Source organism: Podarcis cretensis (genome assembly GCF_951804945.1).
Source record: "Podarcis cretensis genome assembly, chromosome: 1".
In the NCBI taxonomy this organism is placed as follows: Eukaryota; Metazoa; Chordata; class Lepidosauria; order Squamata; family Lacertidae; genus Podarcis; species Podarcis cretensis.
Window position 1 is genome coordinate 130401598 of NC_137170.1, and position 15257 is coordinate 130416854.

At 45.8% G+C, this 15257-nt stretch overlaps 1 protein-coding gene and 1 long non-coding RNA gene across 2 annotated transcripts in view; both read left to right on the forward strand.

Annotated features, from left to right (window-relative positions):
• The window catches only part of LOC307220863, a 176447-nt gene that overhangs the window by 73690 nt on the left and 87500 nt on the right, over nucleotides 1-15257 (forward strand). The gene's annotated exons all lie outside the window — the stretch shown is intronic.
• KIAA2012 overlaps nucleotides 4316-15257 on the forward strand; it is a 176296-nt gene continuing 165354 nt past the window's right edge. Inside the window, exons 1-2 of the mRNA XM_079990599.1 lie at nucleotides 4316-5132; nucleotides 8745-9011. Of these exons, the coding sequence (XP_079846725.1) occupies nucleotides 5028-5132; nucleotides 8745-9011 (372 nt within the window). The 5' untranslated portion in view covers nucleotides 4316-5027. The remainder of the gene's footprint in view (nucleotides 5133-8744; nucleotides 9012-15257) is intronic.

Consider the following 15257-nt stretch of genomic DNA (forward strand, 5'->3'; position numbering starts at 1 on the left):
CTTTCTTTTTTGGTCTAATTGGGTGTTTTTCTGCTGTTATTTTTTTATTACTCATGTAACCTTTAAAATTTCAATAAAAATCTATTATATAAAAAAAGAGAAACAATGTGCCTCAAGAGGTGAAGTCAAATTGCTGCAGTAGCTGCACCAGAGGGACCTCGCTGGGGCACAAGTCTGGGCAGTCTGTATGGAGCTCCTGGGCTGACCAGACAACCAGATTCTTTCTTTCTTTTTCAAATTTTTTTATTGATTTTCCAAAAATTTAAAACAGACATACATACATACATACATACATACATACATACATACATACATATATCCTGTCTGAATCTTGGTAACATTATTAAGTCACTTCCTCAAATCCCCTTGGTTGAATTTCATTATATATCATTTTAACAGTTTTCCAAAATCGATTTTCTCAAAAAATTAACTTGATCACTTAACATCTTTCATTCTTTCTAATTTAGCTTTAAACATCTTAAATCCTATCCTTACATATCTAAATCCTAAGCCTATTATTTGCAAGCTTTTCCTTTTTTTATATACATATTTATTAAAGTTTTTTGAATACAAATGCATAAATATTAAACAACATTACTTATGTCATAACATAATTTCGTCACTTCTTTGGACTCCCTCACGTCTCCCGCTCGCACTTACATCGTTACAAAAAAAAAATTTTCCAAGCAAATTACCCACTTGTTTGCAATCTTATCTCCGCTCATTTAAATAAAATCTAGCAATTCTCCAAAAAGTTTGTATTTTCCTTAATCTCACTTATCGTCAAATTCAGATCTAATTCAGTGGTGGGCAATTATTTATGATCTAGCATCCTTCTTAACATTCAACCAAATTACAATATTTTTGCAAATAAATCTTGAATTTCCTCCAGTCTTCCTCAACCCTCTCCTCTCCCAGGTCTCGGATTCTACCAGTCATCTCAGCCAGTTGCATATAGTCCATCAGCTGCATCTGCCACTCTTCCAGTGTGGGTAGATCTTGAGTTTTCCAGCTCTTAGCGATGAGTATCCTTGCTGCTGTTGTTGCATACATAAAAAATGTTCGGTCCTTCCTTAACACCTTCTGGCCGACAATACCCAAAAGGAAGGTCTCTGGTTTCTTAGTGAAGGTATACTTAAATACCTTTTTCAGCTCATTATATATCATTTCCCAGAAAGCCTTCACTCTAGGGCAAGTCCACCAGAGGTGAAAGAATGTTCCTTCATTTTCTTTACATTTCCAACATTTATTGTCAGACAAATGGTATATTTTGGCAAGTTTAACTGGGGTCATGTACCATCTATATATCATTTTCATTACATTTTCCTTCAAAGCATTACATGCAGTGAAGTTCAACCCAATGGTCCACAACCTTTCCCAGTCCTCAAACATAATGTTGTGCCCAATGTCCTGTGCCCACTTTATCATAGCCGATTTAACCATTTCATCTTGTGTATTCCATTTTAACAGCAAGTTATACATTCTTGAAAGTACCTTAGTCTTAGGCTCTAACAGTTCTGTTTCCAACTTCGATTTCTCCACCTGGAACCCTAACTTTTTGTCATTTTTAAAGACTTCTTTAATCTGAGCGTAGTGTAACCAGTCTCGCACTTTATCCTTCATTTTCTCCAAACTCTGCAATTTCCAATTGTCTCCATCTTTTTCTATTTCCCAATATTTTGGCCATTTGGCCTCCATATTGGGTCTTTTTCGGGCCTTAGCTTCCAGAGGTGAAAGCCACCTCGGAGTTATTTGCAAGCTTTTCCAGTTAAGTTATCTTAACATATTTAGCTAAATAATCTTTAAATTTCATCCATTCCTCCTGGTACTCCTCCTCCTTCTGGTCGCGGACTCTTCCAGTCAGGTCGGCCAGCTCTGAAAAATCCCTCATCTTCATCTGCCATTCCCCCACTGTTGGGACTTCTTGTGTTTTCCAATTCTTAGCTAACAAAATTCTTGCTGCAGTTGTGGCATACAAAAATAATTTAACATCTTTCTTGGGCAATTCCAAACCTGTTATTCCAAGAAGGAAGGCCTCTGGTTTCTTAGTAAATGTATATTTTAACATTTTTTTCAGTTCATTATAAATCTCCCCAGAAGTCTTTCACCTTGGGGCAGGTCCACCACATATGAAAAAGGTACCTTCTTTTTCTTTACATTTCCAGCATAGATTATCACTATTGTGATAAATCTTTGCTAATTTTACAGGGGTTAAGTAACATCCCAGACAACCAGATTCTTGGCTTCACTGATGTGGTTCAAAGGAAAGCAGAGCAATATGTTTGGCACCAGCTTGCCGGAAATGCCGGAAGGAAGCGTACAGGCTGCTCTCCACTCTGGATTGGTGTAGAGTTTACTCCTTAGGATTTTCTTCTCCTGAAGATACCCCTCATGGAAGCCGAGGTTTAGGATCAGAGCTTTCCATCTAGATGAGTTCCCTTCCCTGGTTGACAAGCCCATCTGCCCCTCATTTCCCTCTATAGCTCATGCAGAAACCTCCTTCTGGACCATAGGACCCACTCTTGGTCACATCTGCCAGAGCCTTTTCTTTACATGCAGGGGAAGTCCCTAACTCACCGATGGGTCGACACCCATCAATTTCAATTTCAATTTCAATTTCAATTTCAATTTCAATTTCAATTTCAATTTCAATTTATTATTTATACCCCGCCCATCTGGCTGGGCTTCCCCAGCCACTCTGGGTGGCTTCCAAAAAATATATAATTAAAATACTGTAATACATCAAACATTAAAAGCTTCCCTAAATAGGGCTGCCTTCCGATGTCTTCTAAAAGTCTGGTAGTTGTTGTTCTCTTTGACATCTGGTGGGAGGGCGTTCCACAGGGTAGGCGCCACTACCAAGAAGGCCCTCTGCCTGGTTCCCTGTAACTTGGCTTCTCGCAGTGAGGGAACCGCCAGAAGGCCCTTGGTGCTGGACCTCAGCGTCCGGGCAAAACGATGGGGGTGGAGACGCTCCATCAGCTACCCTCACTTGGTTTAGCCAGCCAGTTGAAGCTGTACCTGGGATTGTGGCCACTCTTGCATGTGACAGCTTCTAGGAGCCACAGGTGAGAGCGGAGTGCAGGATGGACAAACTATCCCAGAAGGAGCATGAGGTGTGTCCCGTCCCCCCACCAGAGGTACTACCAGTGACAGATGCTGGTCGAGGAGTATTACAAAGGCTCCAACGATCAAGGTGGAATGGAGGAACTTTTAATATCAGGACAACAAACAGGAATATCAAGAGATTTCAGTTCTGATGAATCACAAACTAACCCGAGGCAAAGCATTTTGCACAACTTTTAAAAAATGCACTAGGAAGTGGACTAGAGTGGTACCTCGGGTTACATACGCTTCAGGTTACATACTGTCAGGGGCTCAGGAGCAGAAGCACAGGGAAGAGGGGAGATGGAGAGCGAAGGGGAAGAATCTGAGGGCAGCGTAGGAGAAGATGACAGTGGCCCGAGAGATTCCATGAGCCTCTCCAGTGAATCGGAAGATTCACAGAAGGGGGCGCCGGTGGCCAGGGCAAGGGGGGTCCCAAGGGGGACACTCCAGAAGCAAGGGACCAGCGGGGACTCCCAGAGCAGCAGTTGGAGATCAGGACCAGCTTCCCCACCTGAGCATAGTGGGGGGGAAGAGTCCCAGGTATCGGGGGTAGCGTCTCCCCCAGCAGGGAGAGAAGAGTCAGGGCTGACCACGCCTCCATCGGAGAGTCAGGCAACGGAGGGGAGGTCAGGTCCGGCTAGCATCCCGGAAGAGGGGAGCAGTGACAGAAGCAGTGCAACGGTCAGGAGGAAGGTCACTGGGTTGGCGCGAGAGCCAAGTTCAAAAGTACAGGCGCGCGGGGCAGCAGAGAACGAGGATTGGGAGCCGGGTCCTAAAGCCCGCCGGAGACAGGGGGAGGAGTCAGGGGACTCAGCGTCAGAAGAGTCCAGAAAGGGGAATGCCCCAGCAGACAGGAGGACCCAGAGGAGAAGAGAGCAGAGGAAGAGGTGGAGCAGGGCGAGAATCTTAAACTGGTGTCAGGGGGGAGGAGATTCAGACGGAACTTCGGCGGTCTAAGGTTTAAGACGTAGAGCTGCGCTTTGGAATGGAAACTGAACTTCAATAAAGACTTTTGTATATAACGACGACCTGGTGTTGGTCCTCTGTGAGCTGGGACCTTGGGCAGCTCTGACACATACGCTTCAGGTTACAGTCTCCGCTAACCCAGAAATAGTGCTTCAGGTTAAGAACTTTTCTTCAGGATGAGAACAGAAATCAGGCTCCGGTGGCACGGCAGCCGCAGGAAGCCCCATTAGCTAAAGTGGTGCTTCTGGTCAAGAACAGTTTCAGGTTAAGAACAGAACTCCGGAACGAATTAAGTACTTAACCTGAGGTACCCCTGTAGTGACAGATCTTCAGATGCAGAATGAACCCCTTCTCCAAATGATTATCAGTTACAGATCATGCAGTAGACTGCTCCATTTTCTTCTTAATAGGGAAAAACACTGCAATTTTAAAACGAGGGGGGAGGCAGGGAGACAATGAAAGAAGTTCTGTGAAGGATAATGTTACTCTCACAGTTGGGAGACATTTGCAGGGAAACCCACCATCGAAATCTGAGTCTGATCCTTTTGAAATCTGCTCTCTGGCTTTCTTTCTCTCCCTTCCCCGACCTTCCCTCTTGCTGCTTTCAACAACTTAATTTCCTTTTGCTGCCATAGCAACGCAGAAACAACCTCAGAGCGCAATCGGGATCATGGTGGCGTTTCACAAATCCTCGGACCAACCAGAACGGAAGAAACGGCCACAGGACAGGCAGTCGAAAAAGTCACACCCAGAAAAGTGAAAACGACAAGAGGACTCAGCTTGAAGTGGGATTTTCTGTGGATGTTATCCGTACCTGAATGCAGATCAAGTTTACGGAATAAGGCATGCCATTAAAATGAGCCAAGCCTAAACAGTGTTGCCTAACGTTCTGCTTAGATGAGGATCTCCTAAAATGGATAGGAGCAAAGGAAAAAGCTGCTGAAGTCATACACATGCGCACTCATTCTAAAATGTCGCACCTGTCCATATTAAGTCGTGGCACTGGGCAAGTGGTCCGAAAGAAAGAGGAGAAGCTGGAGGTGTATTTCAATCCAGAGGTGAGTCCTTGTCCCCAGGTTGCGATGTAGACACTTAGCTGCTGATGCTGAAATCGCGGCACAGTTATTTTCTATCTGCCCCCCTTAACCAGTGTTAAAAGAGATGTTTTGCCTATGAATCCTCCCCCACATGTACACGATTTGTTGCAGCTAAGATAAAAAGGTAAAGGGACCCCTGACCATTAGGTCCAGTCTTGACCAACTCTGGGGTTGCGGCACTCATCTCGCTTTATTGGCTGAGGGAGCCGGCGTACAGCTTCCAGGTCCTGTGGCCAGCATGACTAAGCTGCTTCTGGCGAACCAGAGCAGCGCACGGAAACGCTGTTTACCTTCCCGTCAGAGTGGTACCTATTTATCTACTTGCACTTTGACGTGCTTTCGAACTGCTAGGTGGGCAGGAGCAGGGACCAAGCAATGGGAGCTCACCCCATTGCGGGGATTCGAACCATCGACCTTCTGATTGGCAAGTCCAAGGCTCTGTGGGTTAACCCCCAGCACCACCCGCATCCATATATATGTGTGTGTGTATATATATACATATATATATATATATATATATATATATATATACACGCAGATGCAAATGTAAAGATAATTGTTGTTGTTGTTTAGTCGTTTAGTTGTGTCCGACTCTTCATGACCCCATGGACCAGAACACGCCAGGCACTCCTGTCTTCCATTGCCTCCCACAGTTTGGTCAAACTCATGCTGGTAGCTTCGAGAACACTGTCCAACCACCTCATCCTCTGCCATCCCCTTCTCCTTGTGCCCTCCATCTTTCCCAACATCAGGGTCTTTTCCAGGGAGTCTTCTCTTCTCATGAGGTGGCCAAAGTCTTGGAGCCTCAGCTTCAGGATCTGTCCTTCTAGTGAGCACTCAGGGCTGATTTCCTTCAGAATGGATAAGTTTGATCTTCTTGCAGTGAGCATAAAGATAATTACTCTACTTCAAATAGAAATACAATACATCTCGTCGCTGTGGCCACTTAGCTTGCTGTCTGGGTGCTAACTGTTGGTGGGCAACTTCAAGGCCCCTTTTTATCTTTAAATTGGACTTGGACCAGGCAGCTCTTCAGAGAGAGACTGCCCTCTTTGTTAAGGTTGCAAGCCTACTTTAGTGGCAACTCATCACATGGTTCCGCCCCAAGACTTTCTCTACAGTCCATGTCGGTCGACGCTGGAGGATTACAGTAGTCCCCTGTCGAGGCTGAAATACAGTATAACCAATGTTTCTGAGGCCTTGATCTCATGACCGCTTCATCATGAGGAAGCCACAGGGAAGGCCTCGCCTTCGCTGACTTCCAGCTGCTCCCTGATGATGCTGAGCCCATCACGTGAATCCACTTCCAATGATAAATTCAGTGTGTGTGTGTGTGTGTGTTTGACAGAGCAGCTTAATTGCTAGAAGTCAGAACCTTCCCAATTCCTTCATGTAGTTAATTGGTTGTAAGGCTAGCAGTCAGTCACATGTGGCATTCATGCGAGTACCTGAATAGATTTATGGTATGAATGTTTTCATTTCAGACTCCTCAAATACATTGCACCTTATTCAGATAGTTTGCATGGTGAACCATCTCCGTCTAAAAATATTCAGGAACATAACAGAGATCAATTCTCTTTAACCATGCAGGGTTGTTTTTTTATTATTATTATTATCAGGCAGCAGCTGCCGACATTGTGACACAGGATCCTGTAATAAGATTATTGGAGAAACCTTTTTTCTAGGGGGGGAGCTGTAAGAATAAAAAGACCAGGGAAAGCATTTTGTCTTGTGGAATCGTTTCGCAGAGCTGATGTGGAATACCTTTTCTTTTTGTTCTGGAGGTCTGTTCTTAACCTGGAACTGTTCTTAACCTGAAGCACCACTTTAGCTAATGGGGCCTCCTGCTGCTGCTGCGCCGCCAGAGCACGATTTCTGTTCTCATCCTGAAGCAAAGTTCTTAACCTGAAGCACTATTTCTGGGTTAGCAGAGTCTGTAACCTGAAGCTTATGTAACCTGAGGTACCACTGTACAATCATACCTTGGATCCTGAACACCCTGGAACTCGGACGTGTTGGCTCCCGAATGCCGCAAACCCGGAAGTGATTGTTCCAGTTTGTGAACGTTCTTTTGGAACCCGAACATCCAACAGGGCTTCCGCAGCTTCTGATTGACTGTAATCAGAAGCCGCGATTAGATTTTTGAACATTTTAGAAGTCGAATGGACTTCCGGAACGGATTCCATTCGACTTCCAAGGTATGACCGTATTTAGAAGCAAGATGACACGCTCTGAGCTGTAGAAAGAAGTCCAGCTCAAGGAGCCCATTATACACTTTCTTCTCTCTGTCACCCACATAATTCCACAACAGCTACTGTATTAATGAAACAGAATTGGTCTAGTTTGAGAAGAACCAGAAAATGCGTAATGCAAAGGGGCCTCAGTGACACCATGGCTATTGTAAGAGGGTAAGCACATCAAACAGGAGGACATTATTTCTCAAGCTACAGGATACCAGTGGGTTGTGGCTAATGCCATGGGTAAAGGTAAAGGTAAAGGGACCCCTGACCGTTAGGTCCAGTCACGAACAACTCTGGGGTTGCGGCGCTCACCTCGCTTTATTGGCTGAGGGAGCCGGCATACAGCTTCCGGGTCATGTGGCCAGCATGACTAAGCCGCTTCTGGCGAAGCAGAACAGCACACGGAAACGCCGTTTACCTTCCCACCGGATACCTATTTATCTACTTGCACTTTGACGTGCTTTTTGGCAGGAGCAGGGACCAAGCAATGGGAGCTCACCCCGTTGCGGGGATTCGAACCGCCGACCTTCTGATCGGCAAGCCCTAGGCTCTGTGGTTTAGACCACAGCACCACCAGCGTCCTTAATGCCCTGTTTACTAGGCTTCAAAAAGTAGCAGTGGGCACTGTAGTGGATGAGAAGTGAGCAGTGAGAGGTGAGCATGCCAGCTGCATGTGCAGAAGTAGGAAACCTCGTGGAGTTTCCCTTCTTAATGCCCATGTTTATATTTTTAAAGTTTCGATGGGATTATTCTATTGTGTACGGGCAACCACCATTTTAGGCGCAATCGATATGTACGCAGTTGTGCACATGTATGCAGCTCTGAACCCGGAAATGTCATAAAAGACGTCACTAAAAGGGCAGGGGTGGGGCAGAAGGGGGTGTTTCAATTGCGTGTGATAGTGTGCTGTTAAGTTGTGGGTGAACATATCAGACAACACAGTGATTCTTCAAACAGCTCTTGTTTATTCACAGGCCAGGACAGAACTGAACTGAAGGGTTCAGTCAGCCTGCTTATATAGCGCTCCAGTACAATGTAACTGTAACAATTTTCTAAAACTATCCAATCACTCAACGTCACTTTCGATCCCTTATTTGCATAACTATCTACAGTATCCCCCTGCTGGCCCAGGGTGAGAACTTCAGTACATAACATGCGCAATGACCTGGAACGCAACTTCCACACAGATCGGGGTTTGCCTTTATTTTAATTATGGGTGCTTACGTTTAAATGTTTGTGTAACTGGTTTTTATGCTTTGTAAAAGCGCCTGTTTTGCCATTAAGCAATATATAAATTAATAATGCGTGGTTGTTGGTTTTTTTTACATGTTAGGATTATTTGAACTGTCAGTGCCTTGAAACTGAATTCCACAACTATCATGACCTGGAGGGAGACTGTGGACTGTGTCTTCCTAAAACCTACAGCACGAGAACAGGCGCGTTACTTCTCTATTCAGAAGATCTAGCCAAACCATCAAGGAAGCTGAAAGGAATAAGGAAGACGCGCCGAAGACTTAGAAGCAGAAGCCAGACAATACACATAGAGCTTCGCACCCTCCAAGATCTGGTGCGAGCCATCTTGGCATATGGACGCAAAAAGGTAAGAGAGCACAGCCCAATTGTATTCAGGAATTAGTAGGTTATTTCTAATTATACATTTAAAAAAAAATCAGGGGGGAAATGCACATCTAATAGATCACATATGTGGGCATTTCGATATCGTCTATGCTATATATATATATATATAGTTGTTGTTTAGTCATTTAGCCGTATCCGACTCTTCGTGACCCCATGGACCAGAGCACGCCAGGCACTCCTGTCTTCCACTGTCTCCTGCAGTTTGGTCAAACTCATGCTGGTAGCTTCGAGAACACTGTCCAACCATCTCGTCCTCTGTCGTCCCCTTCTCTTTGTGCCCTCCATCTTTCCCAACATCAGGGTCTTTTCCAGGGAGTCTTCTCTTCTCATGAGGTGGCCAAAATATTGGAGCCTCAGCTTCAGGATCTGTCCTCCCAGTGAGCACTCAGGGCTGATTTCCTTCAGAATGGAGAGGTTTGATCTTCTTGCAGTCCATGGGACTCTCAAGAGTCTCCTCCAGCACCAGAATTCAAAAGCATCAATTCTTCAGTGATCAGCCTTCTTGATGGTCCAGCTCTCACTTCCATACATCACTACTGGGAAAACCAGAGCTTTAACTATACGGACCTTTGTCGGCAAGGTTCTAGGTTTGTCATTGCTTTTCTCCCAAGGAACAGGCGTCTTTTAATTTTGTGGCTGCTGTCACCATCTGCAGTGATCATGGAGCCCAAGAAAGTAAAATCTCTCACTGCCTCCATTTCTTCCCCTTCTATTTGCCAGGAGGTGATATCATAGCCATTTAACTGCCATTCTTTTGCCAAAACCATTCTGGGAATTGTAATTTGGTAAGGTGCTTTGAAATGTCCTCAATTCCCATGCAAAGTGCAACAATTCTGAGAAGAGAGCATTAAACCAACTCAAGCCTGTAATGTGGATTTACTCACACAAATAGAGTTCCTTCAACAAGACTTCTAAATGAGAATTCAAACTGTTATGTACTGAAGTGCTCACCCTGGGCCAGCAGGGGAATACTGTAGATAGTTATGCAAATGAAGGATCGAAAGTGACGTTCAGTGATTGGATAGTTTTATAAAATGGCAACAGTTATCTTGTTCTGGAGCTCTATATAAGCAGGCTGACTGAGCTCCTCAGTTAGTGCTGTTCCAGCTTACAAATAAAGAGCTGCTTTGGAAGAATCGCTGTGTCGTCTGATATGTTCGCCCACAACTTAACACAAACCATTGAGGAATATTACTCTGTGACTTAAGGAAGCTGATATTAGAAGTATCTGGCCTATGGATAGATTAAACTAGCCATAATGGTAAAGGTATCCCTGCCCATACGGGCCAGTCGTGTCCGACTCTAGGGTTGTGCGCCATCTCACTTAAGAGGCCGGGGGCCAGCGCTGTCCGGAGACACTTCCGGGTCATGTGGCCAGTGTGACGAAGCTGCTCTGGCGAGCCAGCACCAGCGCAGCACACGGAAACGCCGTTTACCTTCCCGCTATAAAGCGGTACCTATTTATCTACTTGCACTTAGGGGTGCTTTCGAACTGCTAGGTGGGCAGGAGCTGGGACCGAAAGACGGGAGCTCACCCCGCCATGGGGATTCGAACCGCCGACCATGCGATCAGCAAGTCCTAGGCACCGAGGTTTTACCCACAGCGCCACCCGCGTCCCTAAACTAGCCATAATAAGTGCTTTTTTTCTTTAAAAAATGTTTAGGGGTACTCTCATTTTCCTACTCATATTGAAATACTGCCGCTCAATGAGGCCAAACATAGATTCACAAAATGTTTAGGGTATGAGTACCCCTGAGTACCCCCAGAAAAAAAAAGCACTGGCCATTATGTTCTACATCCAACAGAATTCCCTGTTTCACATAGCTGGGAAGGGAATCCTTTACTAAATACTGTCTGACCCAATAAGGACTCCATGCCTGAAGAACGAAGACAAAAGACACCCCTGGAATCACTGCCTGTGCTACGAGCCATATCAGTGTATCCAAGCACAACATCCATCAAAGATTAAAGGAGAGAAAGGGTACTGCTGTGACCAAACACATGGAATCGTGTGCCGACTGCCACGAACAATTAGAATCCAGCAGGGATGTTCGCACGCTTTTGCAAATCACGCTGCTGTCAGAGGAAAGGAAAGGAAGGTGGAGTTAACCCTGTGCCGGATTTACGTATAAGCTAAACAAGCTATAGCTCACGGCCCCACTCTCTTGGGGGCCCCACAAAAATTTAAAGGAAAAAACAACTGGATGTACATTTCCAAAATATAAGATAAAAAACAAATAAAATAAAACCTACACACAGCAACAGTGTTTTGTGTTGTGTAGGCTCCTATTTGTTACGTGCAAATGGCTTTAGATCCCTATTAGGTTCATAAATTACCATATAGCATATATTCAACACAATTTGTGACAAGTTGGACATATAAAGGGCCCCATTACCTTCAGTAGCTTAAAGTAAAGGTAAAGGGACCCTGACCATTACGTCCAGTCGTGACCGACTCTGGGGTTGCGGCGCTCATCTTGCTTTATTGGCCGTGGGAGCAGCGCACGGAAACACCGTTTACCTTCCCACCGGATCGGAACCTATTTATCTACTTGCACTTCGACGTACTTTCAAACTGCTAGGTGGGCAGGGGCAGGGACCAAGCAACGGGAGCTCACCCCGTAGCGGGGATTCGAACCGCCGACCTTCTGATCGGCAAGTCCTAGGCTCTGTGGTTTAAGCCACAGCGCCACCCGCGTCCCTTCAGTAGCTTAGGGCCTCATCAAACCTAAATCCAACCTTGAGTTAACCCATTGCTCCATCTGATCAAGCATATGGACGTGTGTTTTTTTATTGGGAGAGCAGCAGGGTCCTAAAAAGTCTTTTTGGAAAGTCCACCCTTCCTTCAAACCACAATTCATCCTGCCCCCATTTAACTGTTTCTGGTATAACCTCCACTGCCTTGTGGGATATCTTTGGGAGAAGGAAAACCTACAGAGTAAACCCTACACAAATCCAGTGTGGAATTTCTTGGGTGGCGCCTTGTACGCCTCCTACTGGCAACTCCTGCAGCCAAGCTGGTGCCAAACGTATGGTTCTGCTTTCCTTTGGACCACATTGTCAAGGCCAGGAGCGGGGTCTTGTCATCTGGACCACCCAGGACCTCCATAACAGCAGCAGAAGAAGAAGAAGAAGAAGAAGAAGAAGAAGAAGAAGAAGAAGAAGAAGAAGAAGAATTTATTATTTATACCCCGCCCATCTGGCTGGGCTTCCCCAGCCACTCTGGGCAGCTTCCAAAAAAATATTAAAATACTGTGATACATCAAACATTAAAAGCTTCCTTAAACAGGGCTGCCTTCAGTTGTCTTATAAAAGTCTGGTAGTTGTTGTTCTCTTTGACATCTGGTGGGAGGGCGTTCCACAGGGAGGGTGCCACTACTGAGAAGGCCCTCTGCCTGGTTCCCTGTAACTTGGCTTCCCGCAGTGAGGGAACCGCCAGGAGGCCTTCGGTGCTGGACCTCAGTGTCCGGGTAGAACGATGTGGGTGGAGACGCTCCTACAGATATACTGGACCGAGGCCGTTTAGGGCTTTAAAGGTCAGCACCAACACTTTAAATTGTGCTCGGAAATGTACTGGGAGCCAGTGTAGGTCTTTCAAGACCGGTGTTCTATGGTCTTGGCGGCCGCTCCCAGTCACCAGTCTAGCTGCTGCATTCTGGATTAGTTGTAGTTTCCGGGTCACCTTCAAAGGTAGCCCCACGTAGAGCGCATTGCAGTAGTCAAAGCGAGAGATAACTAGAGCATGCACCACTCTGGTGAGGTAGTCTGTGGCCCGATAGGGTCTCATCCAGTGGCGTAGCGTGTTTTGTCAGCACCCGGGGCAAGGCAAGTAATTTGCGCCCCCTAACCCTGGATTTGCGCCCCCTAACCCTATCCCTAACCCTAACCCCCAGATGTTGCGCCCGGTGCGGCCGGCCCCCCCTGCACCCCCCACGCTACGCCACTGGTCTCATCCTCTAAATGCCTCCAGACACTCACACAGGACTGTCACCGCCTTCACTGGTTCTGATTTGAAAGAGAGGTAGAGCTGGGTATCATCTGCATACTGATGTCCATTTGACTTCCAAAGTGCGGCTTCTGATTGGCTTTCCCTGTCAGACGTTCAGCTTCCGAAAGAATGTTGGAAAACCGGAACACTCACTTCTGGTTTTCGATCGTTCGGGAGCCGAAAAGCTCCACTCCCAAGGTGTTTCGGATCCAAGGTACGACTGTATAGTGAAACCAGAAATGTCTACCCGAATCCCCTTGAGCAGAAGTGTGTAAATTGGATCCTGGGAACAGGGTGAATATATGGAGTAACTAGCTGCAGTACCAAAGAAAACGGACAAGTCTCAGCATGCCTGCAATTACTCAAAGCACTTCAATAGTTTTTATAACAAGGCACCAGCGCATACTAATATAATGCAACACAATGGCATTCGACTCAGTTAGAAACCAAGACTTTATCAATTCCCCTAAATTTCAAGTTTTGCTTTGGCTGAAAAGGGGGAGGACGGCTACAAAACGGTAAAGAAGAGAAACAAAAGTTCTTTGCCATTAATGAGGCATATGAATTGCTGTTTTCATATAACACCGTTCACCTTTCCAGCTGCGTTTTAAAGCTATTTATTTCTCCTCCTTCCCGTTTGTATTCCACCATATCCTTACCTTCAGAAGGCTGACATATTTCAGAAGACTGAAGTGTTTTAAATCAAAGGGAGCAGAAATACAAAAATAGAGCAAGTTTAAAACCAGCGGCTGTTCTCTCAAACCACATACGCTGCATTGAGCTCCTTGCGACATAAAATGTGGCAAATAAATCAATAAAATAAATGTTTGCTCCAGCAGTTGCTTTTTAATGCAATTATTTTCAAACTTTTAAGATATTTAACTGTATCAGTAGATGTTTATGCACCAAGAGAAGGCAGCCATTTCTTCTTCTTTAGGAATTTTCCTTGTTCATTCTCATTTTAGAATTTATTTCATACATACATATACCACTTAATGACTAACACACAATATGCAGCGCTCACCCCCATTAATGTGAATACTTCACACCCAGTTTCTGCCTCTTATCTACTCCTGGTTCCCCTATTATAGGACATAAACCATGCCATGTGATCCCCGAGCCAAGGATATAAGTAACTGTACAACCTTTAGAAGACATCTGAAGGCAGCCCTGTATAGTTTTGTTATGTTTTATATGTGTTGGAAGCTGCCTAGAGTGGCTGGGACGACCCAGTATAAATAGAAATTATTAGTAGTATTAGTATTGTTGAATAGTATGTCCCTATTTTAATCAACCATCCCTCATCCCATTCTTTTCTTACACCTCTCACACATCTGCCAATAATAATAATAATAATAATAATAATTTATTATTTATACCCCGCCCATCTGGCTGAGTTTCCCCAGCCACTCTGGGCGGCTCCCAATCAGTGTTAAAAACAATACAGCATTACATATTAAAAACTTCCCTGAACAGGGCTGCCTTAAGATGTCTTCTGAATGTCAGGTAATTCTTTATCTCTTTGACATCTGATGGGAGGGCGTTCCACAGGTCGGGCGCCACTACCGAGAAGGCCCTCTGCCTGGTTCCCTGTAGCCTCACTTCTCGCAATGAGGGAACCGCCAGAAGGCCCTCGGCGCTGGATCTCAGTGTCCGGGCTGAACGATGGGGGTGGAGATGCTCCTTCAGGTATACAGGACCGAGGCCGTTTAGGGCTTTAAAGGTCAGCACCAACACTTTGAATCGTGCTCGGAAACGTACTGGGAGCCAGTGCAGATCTCTCAGAACCGGTGTTATGTGGTCCCGGCGGCCACTCCCAGTCACCAGTCTAGCTGCCGCATTCTGGATTAATTGCAGTTTCCGGGTCACCTTCAAAGGTAGCCCCACGTAGAGCGCGTTGCAGTAGTCCAAGCGTGAGATAACCAGAGCATGCACCACTCTGGCGAGACAGTCCGCGGGAAGGTAGGGTCTTAGCCTGCGTACCAGGTGGAGCTGGTAGACAGCTGCCCTGGACACAGAGTTAACCTGCGCCTCCATGGACAGCTGAGTCCAAAATGACTCCCAGGCTGCGCACCTGGTCCTTCAGGGGCACAGTTACCCCATTCAGGACCAGGGAATCCTCCACACCTGCCCGCCTCCTGTCCCCCAAAAACAGTACTTCTGTCTTGTCAGGATTCAACCTCAATCTGTTAGCCGCCATCCAACCTCCAACCGCCTCC